The 20,797-nt window shown below is 49.6% G+C and overlaps 1 protein-coding gene across 1 annotated transcript; it reads right to left on the bottom strand.

Annotated features, from left to right (window-relative positions):
• Positions 1–24: 24 nt before the first annotated feature.
• PRPF8 (pre-mRNA processing factor 8) lies at positions 25–19,520 on the bottom strand. The gene is made up of 43 exons (XM_038165703.2): positions 19,393–19,520; positions 19,172–19,281; positions 18,923–19,091; positions 18,201–18,365; positions 17,882–18,100; positions 17,085–17,297; positions 16,818–16,943; positions 16,634–16,739; positions 15,762–15,952; positions 15,449–15,568; positions 15,189–15,378; positions 14,755–14,874; positions 14,298–14,432; positions 14,057–14,186; positions 13,472–13,668; positions 13,153–13,359; positions 12,900–13,063; positions 12,430–12,556; positions 12,114–12,306; positions 11,599–11,786; positions 11,146–11,384; positions 10,468–10,614; positions 10,002–10,212; positions 9,570–9,686; positions 9,236–9,483; positions 8,865–9,044; positions 8,233–8,368; positions 7,822–7,991; positions 7,389–7,518; positions 7,063–7,209; positions 6,679–6,839; positions 5,862–6,053; positions 5,040–5,277; positions 4,639–4,767; positions 3,934–4,047; positions 3,617–3,790; positions 3,213–3,406; positions 2,623–2,862; positions 2,398–2,539; positions 1,904–2,044; positions 1,422–1,561; positions 1,027–1,229; positions 25–336 (listed from the first exon to the last, which is right to left on the bottom strand). Exons 2-43 carry the CDS (start codon positions 19,269–19,271, stop codon positions 182–184), a joined length of 7,008 nt encoding a protein of 2,335 aa, XP_038021631.1. The 5' UTR covers positions 19,272–19,281; positions 19,393–19,520; the 3' UTR covers positions 25–181.
• Positions 19,521–20,797: the final 1,277 nt, after the last annotated feature.

The raw sequence follows: 20,797 nt of genomic DNA, 5'->3' as shown, positions 1-20,797 counted from the left end.
TAACGAGGCGTTCACCTTGGTTAAAAAAAAAAAAAAAGTTTATTAAAGCCACTCTACAGACGGTACAACCACCGAGACAACGCGTGCGGGGTGAACGGGGGACGAGGGGGGTGTGAGGGTGGGAAAAGCAGGGGGAGGCTGTTGAATATCAACAGTACTAAGGGTGCCGGGGGGAGCAGGGCTAGGCGTAGAGGTCCTCCCGGTCGGCGGAGTAAACCTCCCCCTCCTGCAGCAGGGCGAAGTTGAGGAAGTGAGAGGGGCGATGGACTTCGTGGTAAAACTCCTTGGGGTTGGCGAGCTGCAGCTCGTACTTCATGTTGGGGTCGTGGCGAACACCTGGAAGAGAGAGTTGCAGCTGAGCCAGAGCTTCCACCTTTAGCTCCCTCCCGTCCCCATCTGAAAGCCCTCCCTGCCCTCCCCATCAATCAGGAGCTTAACGAAGCCCTCTGCCCTCCCAAGAGGATTCTTAAGCAGAGAGTGGAAGAAGTTTTAAACCCGCAAGTCTCCACACTTTGTGTTGCATGGCTCCCTCCCCCGGAGGCTTACAATGCCCCTGCAGTGCTTTCCTCTAGAGTAAGTCAAGCATTTTGTCTGCCAGCCTCTTCATTTCCTGACCCCGTCTGTGGCTACGGTTCACCAAGCTCATGTCCTCCTACCAGGGCTCCCTGCTACCCTCCCCTACTGGGCACAGCTTCCCTCTCCCATCATCATCTCTTCTGCCTGACAGATATTAATTATTCAGTGGCAATCCACCAGACACTACAATCCGGAAACACAAAATGGTCTCATGTCTGATTTCTCCCCTGCATCAGAGTTTGCCCTCTTGCTGCCTCAAATCATTAAGAACTGACATCCCTGCACTGGTACCAAGGAAAGGTCAGACCACAATGCTGGTATCCCTGCCAGCTGCTCAGAGGAAGGTCAAGCTTCACAACACGTGAGGAATGCTTCGCCCAAGGAGCCATTTCCTTCTCCTCCCCAAGCTGTTTGCGTTGCCTCCCTTCCTGTCCCCTTCCTGGGGCTCACCCATGAAGTTGTAGTTCCAGGATCCTTGCGCTGGAACCATGAAGAAGCCGAGGAAGCGATCCGAGAGCAGCATCTGCACCCTCTCATAGTGGGATGGCAGGTAGCCCTTGGGGTTGTTCCCTTTGTCCGTGTTCTGCCTGCCCCACTCGTAGCCGCTTGGGGTCAGTTTGTAGGCTGTCAGGGTGCAGGAGCCCGGGGTAAAACTGAAAGGAGAGCAGAGAGATGATGCAAGTCAGATTAATCGGGGACAGAGGGAAACAAGAAATGAGCAAATGCTCCCCTTTCTGCCAAATTTTTAGTTTGAGACTTCAACGCGTTCCCAAGAGCTGTGCCCTCAGCAGCCTGACTTCTCTCCACCCTGGCAGAGGGGACACAGAAGCCCTGCTGCCTCCCACCTGCAGGTGATGATGATGGTCTTCTCCCCATCCCAGGAGGGGTTGTCAGCCATGACCTTGGCATGGGTGGTGACATCCTGTGGTGACAGCTGCGGGGACTCATTGGGCTGGGTGTGAATCCACCCCAGAGGTTCCATTTCCTGATAAAAAGAAAGTGAAAATCAGTGAAAATCAGTGACTTTACAAAAAGAAACTGAAAGCCAAGAGAGAAGCAAAAGCTGTTTAAAAACAAGACAGCTTCAAGCACGGTACAAGGTACACGGGGACTACAGGCTTCTCCCTTCCACCTGATCCCAGACCAGGCAGACTTCAGGCTGAGCCACTGAAGCTCTACATCCACAACGGAACAAGGGCACCCTGCAGAGGTAACTGAGGTGAGTGCATCGGGGCTGAGCGTGGCAGCAAGATTCCTCCATTGCCTTAGGTCTCTGTTAAGGAGAGGGTGATCTTCTTCCACCCTCCCTGGGAGCAGCCCAGCTCACCTTGAGGTACTCGTGCTGCGGCAGCTGCCCCGGGAGATGCACGGTCTGGTGTGTTCCCCACTGGGGCACCATCACGATGCACCGAATCTCTTTCACTTGAGGGTTGTCAGGAGGGCTCACTCCGTACAGGTAACCGGCAATCTAGGAACACAAAAAAACACTTTATGAGCCCAGAAGAGAACTTCCTATAACCACGTAAGGGTCAGTGGGCCTGTTCTTAGGTCCTGTGGCAGGTATCTCTTGCTCAGCAGATCCTCACTAGAAGAGAAGATCAGAGTTTTGTTCTGTGCTGAGTTTCCTCCCAAGTCTGGCCAAAGGGAGCCTTCAGGACTTGACCAGAACTGAAGTTTTCTCAGCCAATATCAACGGTGTCTACCTCCAGCCTAGAGACAGCAGCAAGCTCCCAAGCCCTCTCCCCAGGAGCTGACTGCCCAGGATGGGTGTGCGACCCAGCAGCACGGAGAACCACCACAACAGACTTGTTGCACACTCACCTGGGCCCGCAGATCTGAGATGCAGATGAATTTCTTCAACACGTTCTTGGGAAGAATGTACGTGTAGCCTGTTTCTTTTATATCGTCTGATGAAACGTAGATGTGGTTCGTTCTCAGGTGGAGGTTGGCAGCTGAAATTGCTCTGTGAAGAGGAGACAACTGTTACAGGGTGCACAGGTCCTTCCTGAGCACTCTGACCTTTTCCACTGCTGCCTGCCTCCCTACCTGACTCGCCACTCAGTCTTGGAGGAGAAAGTCTGGGTTTCGTAGTTGCTGGTTGTGGAGGTGATGATTTCGTCCCCATGTTTGTTAACGGTGCGGGTCTGCGTGGCTGTCAGTTGCGACTGCTCTTTGGTTTGCTTCTCAATTTCTGCAATCTGCTGTCTCTGCTGAGAGGGGGCAGAGATCTCCATGCCCAGGATAATGTCTCGGATCTCCGATTGTGTCAGGGATGCAACATTCACGCTGAAAGATAAAATTCACTCAAGTCAGGCACTTCAAAAATACACACCAGACCCTTCTCATGGGGGCACAAGCTTGGAACACAGTCAGGGCACTACGAAAAACAAAACCAAAACATTTTTGACAAGAGGAAGGACCAAATCGCACAATGCACAGATCAGAAATCACAGATCAAGTATTTTTACCTGCCTTTCCAGAAAGCGATTAATATAACTAATTTCCCTACAACTCTGACAGTTCATTGCCAAAAGCCTTTCAAAGTCTTCTATCTGCACAAGGAGTGCTCAGGCCACACGGTATTTAGAGCAGGAAGGAAAGGCTGACAGGATTACTGCAGCAGGACAGTGGCTTACTTGTTCTTCTTGCCATAGTCAGCAAGGATCAGATCTTTCAGCTGCACCTCCACCTTGATCCATTCCTCGTCTGTCAGGGTTGGCCAGATGTGGTGAGGCTCTGTTATGGTCGTCTTGTCTGGTTTCAGAATCACTTTGGCTCGATCGTTATTCACATGCAGTGCCCGGAGAATCAGAATCAAGCGGGAGAATGCCTTAGAGAAGAAAAAAGATGCAGTTAGTTAGAAAATGCGTGTTTTTTTTTTTCTTCTCCCTTTCACACCACTCCTCTCTTTGGGCACACCAACAATACATGAGAAGCGCCAGTGGAATCAATCTGAAGAAAAATCCTCGCAGACTAAGAGCATTGGCTTTTGGTTTGTGTATCGGTGGCAAAGCAAAATACAGACTACGCATGTCCTCACCGTGTAGGAAGAGATTGTTTTCAGCCAGTCATCATAGAGATTGAAGAGAACCATCTGGGGTTCAGTAGCTTTCAGGATGAGATCACCAAACTTCTCCACTTTCAGACAGGCCTGGAAAGGCAGCTGCAACTCTGAGCCTTTGATCACAATATTGGGGAAATCCAGCAAGTGCACCTGGAGTTTATTGAGAAAAGGAATTAACTCACAACTGTTGCAGAACATTGGTCCATATTAAGACTTTCACGGGAACACAGAACAGTTCTGCAACCTCACAATGATTTTACAACGTCCCTAAACAACAGTGTGCACATTGTTACCTCAAGTGGGTCCAACATGCCCTTTCGAGTCACTATGATCTGTTTAGGCTGCTCCTCCACGGGAAGCGATCGAATCAAGGCAGCCACTTCTTCTGCAGTCTTCCACTTGGCCAGCTATAAAAAGACAGCAGGGTTAGAAGAATATCTCCCTGCTCACAGCAAAGTCTCCATACTTCTGAGAATGAGAGAGGCTCAAACCAAATCCTAAAAATACATCAGAAATGTATGGCTTGTTTCAGATCAGTGACAAGGCCGAGCATTTCCCTCTCACCGGTCACAGAGGGCAGTTCCCATTCCTGGAGCTCAGTTACTCCTGACTGGCTGAGACAAAACAGCTGATTACACCACCTCCCTGGCTTCAACACCTCAGTGTCTTTTCGCTGCACTGGATGTTCGTCCAAGAGCAATATGATTTGCTGCAACAGTCAGCACAGCACTGTTTCTCAAGTCCTGCTTGTCGACATAGGCTCTGTACACCCCAGAGCCTCAAAAACCTTGCAACATCAACGCCTGCATTCTTACTTCTTTATCCCATGCAAACGTTTGCCAGAGCACACGTTACACACGGACAATTGAAGCTCCAAACCTGTTGGGAGGTGGGAAGCTAAACACCCTCGCGATGCCTTCTACTCAACTGTGTATTCCAAGAAACCAGAGCCCAGCCCTGCCTCACTGCCCAAAGCACAAAAAGCAGGCAGGCCCCACCTGTCCCAGACGCTTCTGTCCTGCCCACACAGATGTATGGATGATCTTCAGGAAGAGCTGTCCGGTCCTGGGATTGAAGATGAAAATGGCTCCGTTGATAGGTTTTGTGGTCAAATTCCCTTCAAAAGTCTGAGGAAATAAGTGAAAGTTGAGTGAGACGAATGCAGCTTATCCACACGCTTACACAATAACTGACTTGCCACATGCTTTGAGCAAGAACTGTACTGGAAACCATACTGGAAACTGAAACTGGAAAGAGCTGCTCTGTGCACATTGCAGAAAAAAAAAAGTAGGCCCATGCTGATTCCTAGTTTTCCACCATGCATGCCTCCACAATCATCCCCAGCAAAGGACATTTACAGTCCTTATTCCTTCCCCCTGAAGGTGCCCCCTGGCCTCACCTTGTGAATGGTCACTCTGTACACGTTGGTGTCATCCACAAACCAGATGATCTGGTTGGAGAAGAGCTCTCCATAGTTCTGAGAGGAAAGGTACGGTTCTGTGGGCTCAGATGAGTACAGCTGCAACCCCTTGCGGATCCGTTCTCTCAACACATACAGCGCAGGATTTGCCTTCATAATTTTGGCCATAGCCTGCTGGATCAGAGGTTTGCTCCCAGGGAACCAGTTCCCATACGCACTGAAGAAGAAAACAGACAGAAACAGTTGTTGCTATCAGCTCCAAGATGAAGCAACAACAGCTACGCACAAGTCCTGCCACGCAGCAGCCAGGCTCCTTTCTGCAGGCTGATAACTAACTTCTGTGATGTTCTTGGAGCTGTTCACCTATAGCTTTTCCCTATGCTTCCTCTCAGTGAGAAACTAGAGCACACACATGTAGTGATCTCAGAAAGGTTTCATCTTCTCTAATCGGCCCACTGGAGAAGTCTGCTTTAAATGAAATAGCCCTAGTTCCCCCCCAGTGAAGAACAGTTGCCCCCTTTCGCAGACAGCTTTTAAACAAGGCCTGTCCCTGACCTCCAGGAGCAGTCTGGCAGAGAACCCCTAAGAAAACAACCAATTAGTGAACTGGGAGGACGGAACCATTATTACAGCAGACATCAGTGACAGAGCTGCCTAGACGCCTCAGCCCATTCAGTGCCTACCTCCAGCTTCTGCCTTCCTCCCTCACACCCTTGCCTGGACTGCAGCCCAATTCAGAGATGCACTAAGACATCCAGGAACTACCAATTACAGTTAAAATACAGACGGTGCAGATCTTACCTGTGCAAGTTATAGGCCAGATCGATGGCAATGAGCACACCGGTGGGAGATGGATAGATACTCATGTTGTCTGTAGTGTAGTCCAGGAACTTGGCTCTTGCGTAGCGCTCAATATCATGGGAATCGTAATCTCCCCAGCGCAGCTGGATATCAATCCAGTACTTCTGAGTGGTGGTGCTGTCCATCACATCTCTAAGGAGAAAGCAAGCCAGAATAACTCATCTGGCACAAAACTCTCAGGCAACTGCTGCTTATCTATTTGGCAGAGAGTAACTTCTACCAAATCTGATTACTTAAGCCGGCTGCTGTCTGCATACGTTCCTGAAAAGAAAGTTCCCACTGCTCTTCACAGAGCATCTGAATGCAGAAGCTGTTAATAATGCTACATGGCTACTCATCTACTGCACAATGAGCAGCATCTATCCCAGGGAATGTCTGCCGAGGGTTTAATTAAATGAACACAGCACAGGTGCAGGTAAGTGTCCAGTTTACTCCACACTGTGGGCCCAGGATGGCACAGCTCCCCGGGGTTTCCTGAAGAACTACTCAGAGCTCCTGAGGTTGGGCTCATGGTAAAGGGCAAATGGAAGAGGGAAGAGCAACAGAGATGCTCTTCATGTTTTCCAGAAGGCGATGCTAGAGGTGCACCAACCATCTACCCAAACTAGCCCTGCTCTTTGCCAGGTGTGATCGTGTCCTCCTGGGTCCCCAAAGAAAACCAAAGATGCCCAAGGGAGAGAGCCTCCAGCTCAGGATGACAGCCTCAGCAGCTCCTTCTCTGCAGCTAGATCAAGGACAGAGAAAGGGAAGCACTTACTTGGAATCTGCAAGCAACGATGGACGTGACACATTCCATTTATAGGAAGCAAAGAGAAGGATATCTGCACATGAGGAATTCATCTTGTATGACTTCCTGGGATGGATTGTCTCTTTCTGCACTGTCTCAATCTCCAGAGCATCCAGCTCTTGATCAAACACCTGGGGAAAAGGCAGTCAAAGGTGAGTTGTGTTCAAGCAGTCTAGCTAAAAGAGTCTATCCTCAACAAAGACCTGGCAGATGCCCAGGAAAATCTAGTTTCCTCCCCTTCCCTATCGAATTGCAGGAGGAATAGCCTTGCTACTGTTGTGAGCAGGAGGCTGTTGGTACACAAGGAACATGTCTGCAATGCACAGAAACAAACCTAGTTCACATACTGCTCACCTGACACAAATCCATTACAATGCTCTCATGGATCTTTTGCCACAAGTGAGCTCGGAAAATCTGAATGAGAGAAATCTTCAGCGTGGGGATCTTGCCATGCATAAAGATACCTGTCAAATCCAGCTGCACCTGAAACCCAACATACACCTGCAAAGGAAAAACAGCTGTGAGAACAGGCAACAGCACAACTGGCCAAGTTTAGAAAACAGAACTGCTCCTGTTGAGGAGGCTTACATCTACAGTTCATCTGCAAGAGGAGTTCTGAAGGATTTGTTAACTGCTCTCAACTCAGCAGAAGTTTCTACAGGCAAGCTCCAGATACTTACGTTGGCTCTGTTAATGGTAGGAGACCACCACAGAGTGAATCTTCTGTTTGGAATCTGATTCAAACCAGATCTCTGGGCGTTTGTCAGCTTCTTCCACTTCATGGACTCCTCAAAGCCACTGGCCTTCTCCCTAGAAATGACAATCAATCGTGTCATCACAGCTGACTGCCACGCACCACATATAATAGAGGCATGGAACAAGCACACCAGGAGTGAGAAAGACTGCTTCAGGGAAATAAGTTTCCATGAATTCACATGTGAAAATTCAGTCAGAGCACAATTCCGGGTACCCTCACAACTGAGCTATACAATGCACTTCTGGAAAACAGAACACACTCAAAACAGAATCAGTACAGCTTGAACCATGAACTCCTCCCGGGTGCATCACTAAGCTCCGGTTTGCACGACAAGGCCAGATGAAGGTTTCTCTTACCAGAACAGACCCTCCCACGTGGGGAAGTAAGTGCCCTTGAAGAGAGTGTGCTCCAGGATGCCCTCCACTCCACCAAGGGCCTGGATCATATCCGTGCGGTAGTTGTTCAGGTTCCAGAGCTTCCCATCGTGACGCTGATGTGTCCACCAGAACGGGTTCTGTTTCAGGACCTGTGAAAAACAGCCCACAAGTGAGCAGCTTTGCATTCAGATCTCTTAACTGTGCTGCGTTAATTTTAGGAACCAAGATGATGATGCCAGCTAACAAGTGAAAACCTCACATACTCTGTCCTAGAAGACACAGCTCATCTGCAACATGAATTCTGCCAGTGCTACTGGGCAATGCAGGCTGGGCAAAATCTAAGATGAAGTCTGAACTTCACAATCAGCCAGAGAAAATCCCTGTCAATACCTGATACTGTTTGAAGTCAGTCCTGACTCTCCATCCTTTATCATACGCTAGGGTGTGCCGGTCCTTCTGGAAAAGTGTGTTTATACGAGGAATCCCCCTGTCCCACGAGTCCTCCAGATCTTCCAGCGTCAGACGCCTGAAGAAAAGACAGCCCCCACACTTTGTTACATCTCCATTTTATGACAGCGCATTAATGAATATTTCAGTTGATGAGATCACAGAAATGATACAGACCTCAGGGCTCTGGCAGGAGGTTCTAAAATGCCAAGCACTCAGAGGCTCAAAGCGTCCACAGCTTTCACTGTGAACAGGCTGGTATCAAACAGCCAAAAGGAAAAGCTTGCCCTTGTAAGTGAGCAGAACTAGCTGCGCGAACGGGTCTGATGTCAGCTTTTCCTGGCACCATCTGGCGTATCATTTATCTTAAACTGTGCCATGGGTGTGCTATCTGTTTGCAGAGCCCATGCCTCCTCCAGAGGTAAGACTGCAGCTCTGCAGGCAGCCTGTAACGTGTATCACAGACCCAGCAAGGTCTGCAGAACCCTAAGACAGCAGCAGACCTCACAACACTGCCTGCCCCTGCCTAGCTGAGACGTGATTGCACATGGAAACGTGTTCATGGAAACGTGTACCTGTTCTGGGCTATAGCCTCCTGTCGCTTGAGGGCATATTCTGCCCATACTCTCTGAGAGTCGATGAATTCACTCTCCCATGGCTGGATGTAACGATACAAATTTGGGATGAGCTGGTCCTCCTCATGACTCATTCCTGAGCGGAAGTGAGTAATGCCAACGTCTGTCTGCTTGGACCACCTGGAGCGAAGAGGCAGAAGAGTGAGGTGGGAGCAATGGGACATTGCAAGTCAAGTTGCCATGACCTGCTGTAAAGACAACCTCTCTCTTTACTAAGTCACGCTTTAGCATTCTGATATTTTTATGGCAAAGAATTATTTATCAGAACACGCAAACCTTGTGGGCGTTTAGAATAGGGCAGCACAACTCACCTCAGGTCAGACTGTGGGATAAGAACGTGGCCCATGGAGAGCATGCCCAGCCCTCCCAGCTCTTTAGGGGTGTAAAACACCACCGGTGGGAAACGGCTAGGCATCTTGGAATTCAGCCCAATTTTGATTCGAGTCTGGATTTTGTTCTCACATTTCACCAGCAAATCAAGCAGCTCTTGAGTATTTACAACAGCTTCCCGGAAATATGTCATCAGGCCAATCAGGGCTGTGTTCCACTTGTTGACAATCTAGGAAGGAAAACAAGGGCTCGGTTCTCAGCCTGTTGCCCAAGCATTTGCAGAAAGCTCTCTCACACACCCTTCTCCCACCTTACCTTAGTGAAGGTTGTAGAGCCAGAGGCCATGAGGATCTGCCTCACTCTGTTGTGAAACCTCTGCATGGACTCGTCATCCACACGCAGGAAGCACTGGGCTGTGCGCTCCTTGGTGACCTGCAAGAGCACAGGGCTATCAGTTCCTTCCTGGGAGCCCTCCATCCAAGACAAGGTAAGCAATAAAGTGAGCTCTTGCCATCAGCGATTCATCAAACATGGAAGGCAACAGGCTGAACAGCACCTCTACAGTTTTGAATCCCTTCTCATCCCTGACCAAGGATTCCCCATCCCTCACTGAGTTCCTTTTAGCTCTACCTGCCACTGGTCCCAGGAACACAGCTGGTAAATGCACACCCCCAAGCAGATGCAAGCCCTGCTCTGATGCCAGGAGTCCCAGCAGGGTCTCCTCTCCCAGCCTAACTCTCACCCTACCTCATTCTGCAGATTCCAGACACCGTCCTTGTGGGTGAACTCCTCGTAGCTGGTGCGACATTTGGGCAAAATACGGCACTCAAAACCACACATGTTAAACAACAAATTGGGGTTGTCCTTGCTGTAAACGGAGACGAAGCTGTTCTCCCATTGTACTGTGGTGACTGATCGAGGCAGGCGGTTCTTGATATCCCAGAAAACAGCACGACCCCTGAAAAACAAAGCATGCACAGTGAGGCCAGGCTGTCTGTTACCACGGTGAAATACAAACTGGGCAAGCTTTCAGGGCTTTCTTAGCACCACAGTCTCTCACATCCATCATCTACTGTCAGAATTATGGCACAAACCTCCTCATTTCATCTTTTTTTTTTTCCTGAGCACCTGTCTGCCAGGCTTCAACACTTACTTATCACAAGTAATTTTCCCACCACCCTGCTCCTTGTTTTTTCCAGCTTGCAGCACTTACAGGTTGACATCATGTTTCATGAGGCGCATCCGAGCATCCCGGGGCCAGCACTTCTTGTTGTTGTAGCCTACGATGTTCTCGTTGTTGGGATCTGGATGCTCTGTCAGGTAGCGCTGAATCAAGTCTCTTGCCTCATCTGCTGTAAACCTGGAAACATGCCGAAGAGAAGCTGGAGTTATGTGACCCTCTTGTCAGACCACCACTCTGCCCACAAAGATTAGGACCTGCTTAGGGATAAGTTGATTGCTGTAGCACGTCTGAAGCTAACTATCCAATTCCTCCATCTTCCCACTGAAAGGGACTTCAGTTTCATTAGCACAGACCAACCCTTGACTGGGTTATCTTTCCATGAACACACATAAAACATTACATCTACTTGCTAGGAAGCCCCAAGAGGCTTATTTAGCTGTGGAAAATCAATTTGACTTTTGATGTTGCTTTTCTACTGATTCAGCAAAGCTCTCCTCTTAATATGGTGAACTGGGAAAGCAAGAGGAGGCATTTGGACACCCAATTGTTGCGGAACATCTGTTAGTTGAAGTATTCCCAATATTTCTTAGCAGAGTGGAAAAAAAATCCTGGAATAGAAGCATACTAATTCCTACTTTCACAACATCCACTGCAAGATGCCAGAACAAAAGTTAAGCAGAGGAAAGCAGGGCCCTGTGGAGCTCTCACCTGAAGAAGATGTGAATGCGGTCGATGTATCTGCAGAAAAGGCGGATGGGATGGGCCACCTCAGTGGCAATGTCTTGGAAGCTGAGGAAGTCATTTGGCATCTGGGGAGGCCCAGCCATTTCGCTGGCACGGTGCAGGCCCAGCACCAGCAGGTCCATCACAAGCCCGTAATACTGGACAATGAAGGAAGCAAACTGCAGCCCACGAATAATCCCATAGGAGTTGGTGTGATTCATGTCCTGAGTAAAAGAAGGAAAAGAATGAGAACCTGACTGGCACAATACACCAAAAACCTTCATGTGAGCAGCTGCTTTTCAGCAGGACCCACTAGGGTTTCCTTACTCCCTAATCACTTCCTTCTTTGCCAAGCCTTGTGTCCCCCCTCCTACCCATGGGTCTCAAATTTCTGAATTTTACAGTCCACACCCCCCCTTTTCTGACAGTAATCATCACCTTGTAGTTGATGACCACGTTGTTTTTGGCTGTCATGTAGTCAGCGATGTTGTGATCAACAATGAGACGCAACAGCCTGTTGAGCAACGTCAGGTCAATCTTTTCATACATCTTCTCAAATCGAGATTCCAGCATGACGTTGCATTCACCTTCACTTGTTTCCCAAACATCCTGCAGGTTATTAATGCCTGAGGAGACAAACAAGCACGTCACGTTAGCTGACAAGGCAATTCTCAGAGTGCAGAAGCACCATTCTGGGCATGGAAAGTCAGCGTGCTTCCTGTAACACCTGATTTTCAGCCTCTGTTCCCTCCAGTCCATCCAGAAATTGAAACAGAAATACACACCCAACCACAAATGCTATGGTTAACCTACAAAATACAGCTTTTGAGCCTAATAACTAACTGTACTATTGTCTGAAAGTTGCAAATATGAAAACTCAGCAAGGGGATTCTTAAGCAGCAAGCTCACATTAACAGAACTCATTTTATCAGGGAATACAAACCCTCACTAACCTTGGCACCACTTGTACACTAACAGTGGAGGAGGTTCGGTGTCAGCAGGTTTGATCCAAGGAGGGAAGAGTCTTCGCTTATCAGCCTCGTACCACAAGTACTGATCCAGATAAGCATCTGTGATTTTCTCCAAGGGCTCAACGTCATAAACAGGAACCAAGTGGCTGTAGAGATCCATGAACTCAATACCCACCTAAAAAAGAGAAGGTAAAGCTGAAGCCTGCATTTACAGAAAACATCTGTCGAGTCTCTTGATAGTCTTGGTAGCACACAGAATAAGTTTTTAGTGTTCTCTTGCTTTGACCAGGACGCTTACCTCCTTGAAGGCTCTCTGAGTTAAAAGGTGTCGCTTGATTCTGGACAGAGCTTCATGAGGATTATCGTAAGCCTGTTCAATCAAGCCCAGCTCCTCTCTCTGCGACTGATTCAGGCGCGATTTCACACTGAAAGTGAGAAAGAACAGCTCACACACCCAAGCATGAACAAAACTAATGGCTGCTGCAACCAAGTGGGTCAAGACAAGGTCTGTAATTCTTCGCAATCCACATTCCCCAACTGCCCAACAGCCCCCAGAAACATGGCATTGTTTTTTCCCCAAGTGGCAGAGTCCATGAAGAACCTCTAGGCAGCCTTGGCAGCACCACAACCTACAGCGTTTACCTGGCCATCAGGGTCAGTTTTACAGTGTACTCAATTCCAGGAATAATGGACAACAAAACTTTCAGAAGCCCTTCCCAGTGCAGATGTCTGACCCTTGGCAGAACTCAGTCACTTCCCAACGCTTACCTGTAAGCTTCCTTCAGCCTCTCCAGAGCTAATATGAGCAACTTGGTGTCATGCTTGTAGGACAGAGGTGGGAATGGAATGGGTGAGAACCTCCTGCTTTCCAGCCAGTGCACTGTGGTTGTGTACACAGCAACAGCCTCTTCTGCTGTAATGTAAGGCCCATCCTGCACAACCACAACAACATGATTAGTCAGTGAAAGCCTGCTTATAAAAACAGCACAAATTTAGGCAACCTCAGGCAGGACCAAAGTACCTTCAAGTAATTATGCTGTCGTTCCTGCTCAGCTTTTAAGTAGAGTCTGGTCAGCCGGCCCAGATTCTTCTTACAGACAGTCTTGTCCACAGTGGCACCGCGACGGATACGCTCTCTATTGTAGTGAGCTGTATTTGTCCACCAGTCAGCTTTTGCCTTCACATACCTCAGGATCATGTTCTCAATAGGAGTGGGCAGCCCAGGAACCTGGGGAGGGACAGGATTATGAGGGAAACAGGAGCGGGAACCTTAATGAGAGCAGTTCACCCTAAGAGATGTTATAATTGAACTGAAAAGAAAGGCCAAGTGAGGGACTTACCTTCCAGGGGATGTTGGCCTTCCAGCAGCGCCAAGCCTCGCTCAGATGCTGCAGGATGGTTCTGGCTTTGTTCTGTTTGATCCCTTCTGGCATCATGTCCAGAATGTCATGCATAACGGCTGCCCTCAGCTCCAGGTCAAAGTGAGACTCCACGCGCTGCTTTGTGACAGTCTTTGCTACACCCTTTGAGTGACGGCCTGCAGGAAACAAGGTACTTCAGCAGTTCAGACATCGGAAGAGGACAGTGCCCCTCTCCTTTGTATTAAAGGAGTACCCTGCAAAGAGGTGCAGGGTATCTGAAGAAGTTTAACTGCCACAACATTACTGATGACTTTGGAATAATTGATCAGGGTGCTACAGACCCCAGAGCACTACGGATCAGAGAATCCCACTTCCATTTATAATCTACTGTGGGGCATTGGTCTTGTAAGAGCTCTAAACAGGTCAGTAGCTGCCGGGGCTGACAAGGAACATGGACACAGATCACCACTTGAAACAGAAACCTTGAGTTTAAGCTAGCAAGTAAACAGCATTAATCTTTAGCAGACAATCCTCCCATGTCCGAGATTTACACAGTGTGCTGACCTTCAAACTGCCTGGCTAGCAGATTCCCCAGCCAGCGTTCCAGCAGTGGCGTGATGCCCCTCATGAAGAACAGCCACACTCTCCAGCCTGGAGCCCAGAAGCCACAGCCAGGACCTTTGCCCACAGGCCCCTGGAAGAAGAGAGGCACGGTAACAGGAGGTCATTTACGGACACTCCAGGATCCATCCCCTCTCGGTCAGTTTACTTGGGGTCACCACCTCATCGGAGAAGTGAAACTTACTGTGTTAAACCTGTAGTAGATGAGATGTTTCAGGTCCTTGCACATGCGAATCTGCCTCATCAGTTTGTACTTGTATCTGTACATTCCTGTCAGCTGACCTACATGGGCAAAGATGTACTGCAAGCCGTCTGCCAACTGAAACACAAGGAGCACGGTCAGAGATAATCACAGCAGACACTGCCTCAAGAAGCCACGCTTATTTTACAGCTGTGAGGGGAGTGTATTGGGCTGTGCAAAGCTCCTACCAGTCACTCATGCAATCATCAACTCTTATGAACTAGAATAACAGCAGAATTTCACCCAATACCAAATGCTTTCTTTGCTTCCCTCCTTTTTGTAACACTGCAACAGTCATTTTGTGCATCCTATATAAGCCCATCCAGATATTCCATTCCTTCTCTCAACTTCCCCTCTCCACCTTTAAAAGGAAACAAGGAAAATAAAGAATCAAGCCTACCTGAAATGCATCCACATTTCCCAGTCTGTATTGGACGTGGCTGTCCACCACCAATTTAGTCAGGCGCAGGACCTCTCGGCACAGATGGAAAGCGTTACCAAAACGGGATTTCTTCCTTTCCTGGAAGAGAAAAGGCAAAGATTCAGGATTTCATAGAACCACAGAATCTTAGAATATCCAGAGTTGGAAGGGACCAACGAGGATCACTGAATCCAACTCCAGGCTTCACAAAGGACCACCTAAAAAATCAGACCATGTCTGAGAGCACTATTCAAGTGCTTCTTAACTCCAGCTAAGAGTCAAACAGCTCCAATTTGGTCAGTCTGTACAGCAACTGACCAACTGAGTCACTGTGTTCTCTATTACCACACCAGCTACTTAGAAACCTTCAGGTATACTTTACTCTTGAGTAGAAAAAGCACATGGGCCGATACCTTGGTGGTGAGGGTCTTCACTGGCTTCAGGTTGAAGTTGTAATCTAAGTGAAGGTAGTTCAGGTTCTTTCTGTGGATCAGCAGGTTCAGCATGTTGTAGCCCTGGCGACACACCTGCAGGCCTACTTCCACCCAGTCCAGCTTCGTTGACTGGAAAAACTTTGTAGCCTTGAAAGAACGGAACAGGTACCTGGGGAGAGGAGAGACTAACATCAGCTGCATCCCCTACAGCAGCTCCTCCTGAACAGGCCCTCGCTTACCTCTTCTTCTGGGCCTTGGGGGGTCTGTGCTTGAGCGCATTCAGAACGTAGTATTTCAGAAGCTTCTGATAGGAGACTCGCACTTTCACTGGCTGGCCTGCTGGGCAGTGCTCACGATACCTAGGGATAAAATAGATTTCAAATTTCCAGGTAACTCACATTCCTTATAAAATGGTAGGTCTCCAGGAAGCCTCCTGAAATCTCCAGAAGCCAGCCACTCACCCACCACACGATCTCTTTATTTTAATTGAATTGTAACATAATAATAATGTCACAAACACTAGAACACCCTTCTCCCCTGGGAAGAACTCACCAGTTTTTGACCAGTGGGATGTCAAGAGCTCTCCGAGTCCTCCCAGACCTCAAATTGAAGGGTCGTGGGGCCCAGAGCAGGGCAATGCCGTTGGCTGTGTTGTCTGTGTAGAGTGGAGTATCCTTCAGGAAAGGTTCCACAAACTCTGGTAACTCAAACTCTTCGTCATCATCAGGCAGTGGTTCCTGACTCTGAAATACAGAAAACACGCAACACGTTGTGGATGGGACATCCACAACTCCTCTGGGCAACATGTTCCAGCGCCTCACCACCCTCTGAGTGAAACCTCCTAACCTCTAATCTCCCCTCTTTTAATTTAAAACCATCTGCCCTTGTCCTGTCAATATCTGATTCAGCAAAAAGTCCTTCTCCATCTTTTTCTAAGCCTCCTTTAAGAACTGAAAAGCCACAATGAGGTCACCCTGCAGCCTTCTTTTCTTTAGGCTGAACAGCCCCAGCTCTCTCAGCCTTCCTTCACAGGAGAAGTGCTCTAGCCCCCTGATCGTCTTCATGACCCTAAAGGCTGGCTACTGGACCCTGAGCTAGGTGTTACAGAGGTAAATTAGGGAGATGTCAGCTCCATGAATGCTCTGAGGGCCATCAAAAAGATAAATAGCCTATGAGACAATACTAAAACAACACTGTTATTTAGGCATTGAACTTTATCCTAGACTGAAGAAAACATCTCTGTGCAACTACAAAAAAGACAAATGGTAACTACATTTTTGTTTTTGTGAAAGAAAGGCTTATGTTTTCTCCTGAAATATGTACGCATCTGTGCCATTATCAGAAACAAGGTTATAAAAAGATGCTAAAGCCCAAACACCTCCACACATGCAGTTTATCAGAGGCTCTCCTGAACACTGACTCACCTTAACGGAATGTCTGTGTGAAATGGGGTTGATCAGGGGGTCAAAGTAAAAAGCTGGGAGATCGGGATCTTCAGTTTTAATGAAAACAACGTTGGGAGTATGATACCTGCAACACAGAACAAATTATTAGAGCATCCCGATGGCTTCCTTCTCCTCTCCCTGCTCTCGAGACTGCTGCACTTACCAGGTCAGGTGGACGTGGTGGGGCAGGTTATTGTACAGGTACGGGAAAGCAATTTTATACTCCGTCCTGATGGGCTGCCTGATGATAATTTTGTTGATGTCATTAAATTCATTCCAGTCTTCATCCCTCAAATGAGAAGAAAAGAAATTGTCATACCAGCACTCGAGAAGACAGAAACACAAATATTTTTGACCAAAGATGCAGTATCTGCATCCCAGTATCTTTCCCAGGTAATTACTTATCTTTCCTCCAAAATCGAACACTTACTGAAGATTGATATCTCTAACGAGAGGCTCGAACTTGGGCCCTCCAGGAATAGCCATGTTCAGTGCCTTGGAGGTGAAGAATGCTTTCAGGTCAAACAAATAGAAGTAGTTGTCATCCACCAGGTCGGTGAGCAGCTGATTTGCCAGCCGGTACAGCGTGGACATCATGGGCAGAGTGAACTGCCACCGCTGGTACGTGGAACCATTGACATACCTGCAGGGAAACAGAACGGGACGCTCACTGTACAGCCAGAAGACAACTGGTCCCGTACTAAAGGACCACAAATAACCCAACACCTTTCCCTGACTGCCATTTGCAGAAAATATTAAGGACAGCCAACTCCTGCCCCCTCCTAGACAGAAAGAGATGCTGCAGGATTGCTGAGAACTTTTATGGATTACAACCGTCCAGTTCCTTGCCTCCAACTGAGGTACCAACATCTGAAGTCATATACAGGAGCCTCTCATAAGTGCATTCTTAGTAACCACCGACTCAAATCCCAACTAGACAATCCAGGTTTCCATCTCAGGCACAGCAAGACACAGAGTTTTAGCAATTAACCATGAAGAGACAGAAAGGCTTTGTTTGCCCTCCCTAGATGCTGAAGACCGAGGGATGGCTTTACAGTGGTCAGATTCCCCCTCCTATCCTTGAGGGACATTTTTCTCCCCATGCCAACATCACACGTAGCCCAGTGTTGCACAAGCAAAGGTTTTATACCACTACATACAGGTAATTTATATAGTGAATAATGTTTGTTTCCCACTCCCAACCCCTCGCTGAGTTGTGCTGCGTACTTCCTGTTGTCTTTCAGTGGCTGGTGGTCATAGAACCAGTCTAGCACAGGGGCATCTTCCTCTGGATCCAGCTCAAGCTGAATTGCTTCCAGGGGCTCCACATCCAGGATGTTATCAGCATAATCCAGAGGTGGCTCTTCGTCATCAAACGGGGGGAACCTCATCCTCTTGAAGTGACGCCTATCCCTCTTCTCTCGCCTCATCATAATCCACATCGACCTGGCAGAAACCAGAGGCCGTCAGCTGCCGCTTTTATTGTGGTATCAGCGTGGGACTTTGCTCACAAGATCCCACCAGGGTTAAGGAAGGCAGCACTTACCCCCACTGAGCGATGTACACCGGCTCTATGACCCAGGGAATCTCATTCACAAAAGAGATGGCTCCGGTGATATGGTACAAGACTGGAACGTCTCTGATTTGCTCCCACGGCATGGGCATGTTCTCCAGGAGCTTCAGAACAGCATGAGGCATGTACTTCAGAGCACTACAATCAGAAATCAAGGAGTATCACAGTTAGAAGAGATCTCAAGAAAACAGGCATTTGTCTGCTGGAAGCCCTCTCACGTGTACATCTGCCAGCCCTGAAAACTGCTCAGCTAACCTGCTGCCAAAGGCCTCCAGTGCAAACTTCCTCTTCTATCCTTGCACTTCATTGATCTCATTACCAGAAAGTTTTCTACCGGTTGGTTTCACAGAGATCATTACATGTTAAAAACATCCCATCAAGAATATTTTTGTATATTAATATTTTGTATATTAATCATCCAAAACCATGCTGACTACTTGATGCTCCCCCCCAAGCCCCTTTCAGGATTCAGCACGGCGTTTTTTCTCAAAAACTCAAAGCAACAAAATCCTTTGCTGATCCTCTTCCTCACTGCCATCCTAGTACAACTGCCTGGCCTGCCTTCCTCGTGCTGCAACGCTGCTTTCTGTGCTCAGCTGACACTGAGGGAAGGAGAGAGGACTCTCCCTTCAGCGAGCACCCTCAGCACGGCAGCAGCTCCCAGCGCATCCCCCTGGAGCGGGGCTGTCCCGTACCCCAGGTAGACGCGCTTGTCGTGGCGGAACTTCCTATTGGTCATGTCGCCGTGGTCGCGGATGATTTTGCGGACGTGCTCGGGGGGCATGTCCTCCTTCTGCGCGTCCACGAAGCCGAATTTCCTCTTCTCGGCGTAGCGCTTGGCCTGCAGCTGCTGCCATTTGCGGGCTGCGGGGGGACAGAAACCAAAACACGGCGTCAGGCCGGGCCGGGATCCGCTCGGCAGGCCTCGGCCGGCCCTCACCCACCTTTCTCCTGCAGCTTCTCCTCAGACATGTAGTCGGGCAGCGGCGCCAGCGGGCTGGGCACCGGGGCGCAGGCCCCGCGGTACGGGAACACGGCGGCCATGGCGACGGACCTGCGGGGAGACACACCACGGGCTCACGGCGGGGTCCCGGCCCCTTCAGGAGCCCTCTCCGGTCCCTCCCGGTCCCCTCCGGTCCCCCCCCGGTCCCCGATCCCCCCTCACCGCTGCCCCGCGCTCCCCCCCCGCAATGGCGGCGCTGCCCCCACCGCCGCCGCGCCTCCGAGGCCCGGATGTGGGCGGGGCGCGCGGCCTTGCGGTCTGTCCAATCGGCGATCGCAAAGCCTGACGGACAGCGCTCCCAGCCAGTCAGAGCGCGGGGAGAGGTGGGGAGGCGGGGCCAAGAGAGGGAAAGGGAAAAGAACGGTGCTTCCCGTGGGGGGGAAGGTCCCGCCTCCTGCTGGGTTTGATTGGTGGAGAGGAGAGCGGTGACAGCTCGGGGCGGGCTCTGATTGGACCATCACGGGCGCGATGCGGCCTGCAGCCCCTGGCCCTGGGCTTGGGGCCGTGAGGCAACGCCAGAGCGGGCCGTAAAACCCCAAAATCCTGACTGCTGGAGGAGCCCTGCGGGGTCAGCCGGCCCAACCACTCCCTGCCAGCACTGCCACCACTGCAGCGTGTCCCCAAGCACCACCAACCTGCCCCTAACAGTGATAAAACACGTCCCCAAGCACCACACCTACACAGCCCCTAAACACCCCCAGGGGCTGTGGTGGCTCCACCACCTGCCTGGGCAACCCGTCCCAGTGCCTGGCTGCTCTTCCTGACAGAAATGTCTCCTCATTCCCAACCTGAACCTCCCCTGGCACAACTTGAGGCCATTCCCTCTGGTCTTATCACCAGTTATCTGCGAGAAGAGGCCGACCCCAACTCCCCACAGCTTCCCTTCAGATGAGACCAATAACCTCCTCTTCTCCAAACTAAACACCCCCAGTTCCCTCAGCCACCCCTCACAGGATTTGTGTCCCAGAACCTTCCCCAGCTCCGTAGCCCTTCTCTGGACACATGGCCCCGGTGTGGGCAGTGCAGAGCGCACGTTGCTGCTCTGAGACTCCCACAGGGGTTTTGGGAGCAGCTCCTGCCAAACCGTGTGTGTGGGTAAAACCAAAGGGAAGGCACTGGCGGGCAGCTCCGAGAGGATCACAGCCATGTAACCACCACCCGCAGTGACACACCACCAAGGAGGTGCTTGCAACACCTGCAAGCACCACTAACAGCATGAGCAGCTTTGGCCAAGCATTGTTCTCTGGCCTCCCCCTACCCACACACATTGTTCGTCTTTTTCTGTTTCCATATTTTCCTCCTCAAAACTAGTGCTGCCTGCTCCTAGCAGTGTGTGGCCCCTTGCTTCAGCCCGTCCCTCAAACCAGATTTAGAAATAACATTCTACTTCAAGATTTTGAGCTAAAAGGTTATTTGCCACGCATACAGCACAACAGATCAGTGCATTTCTGAAAACAAATACACATAACCCTGACTGGGGTAATCCCGCTCTTCTACGTGGTGCTGGGCTGTTGGGAAGAGTTCAGTGTGGGGGAATAAGTGGGGGAAAAGGAAAAGTGTATGTGTG

The sequence above is a fragment of the Anas platyrhynchos genome, chromosome 20 (genome assembly GCF_047663525.1).
Source record: "Anas platyrhynchos isolate ZD024472 breed Pekin duck chromosome 20, IASCAAS_PekinDuck_T2T, whole genome shotgun sequence".
Lineage (NCBI taxonomy): Eukaryota > Metazoa > Chordata > Aves > Anseriformes > Anatidae > Anas > Anas platyrhynchos.
The sequence above is the reverse complement of the archived record's forward strand: the minus strand, read 5'-3'. Positions and strand labels throughout refer to the sequence as shown.

Excerpts from the sequence above, each read along its gene's own strand:
- PRPF8 (XM_038165703.2), bottom strand. The coding sequence starts at position 19,271 with ATGGCCGCCGTGTTCCCGTACCGCGGGGCCTGCGCCCCGGTGCCCAGC. Across the intron at positions 16,740-16,817 it reads CACCACGTCCACCTGACCTG|GTATCATACTCCCAACGTTG; the intron begins GTAAGTGCAGCA and ends TCTGTGTTGCAG. Across the intron at positions 9,484-9,569 it reads GCTCTACAACCTTCACTAAG|ATTGTCAACAAGTGGAACAC; the intron begins GTAAGGTGGGAG and ends TTTCCTTCCTAG.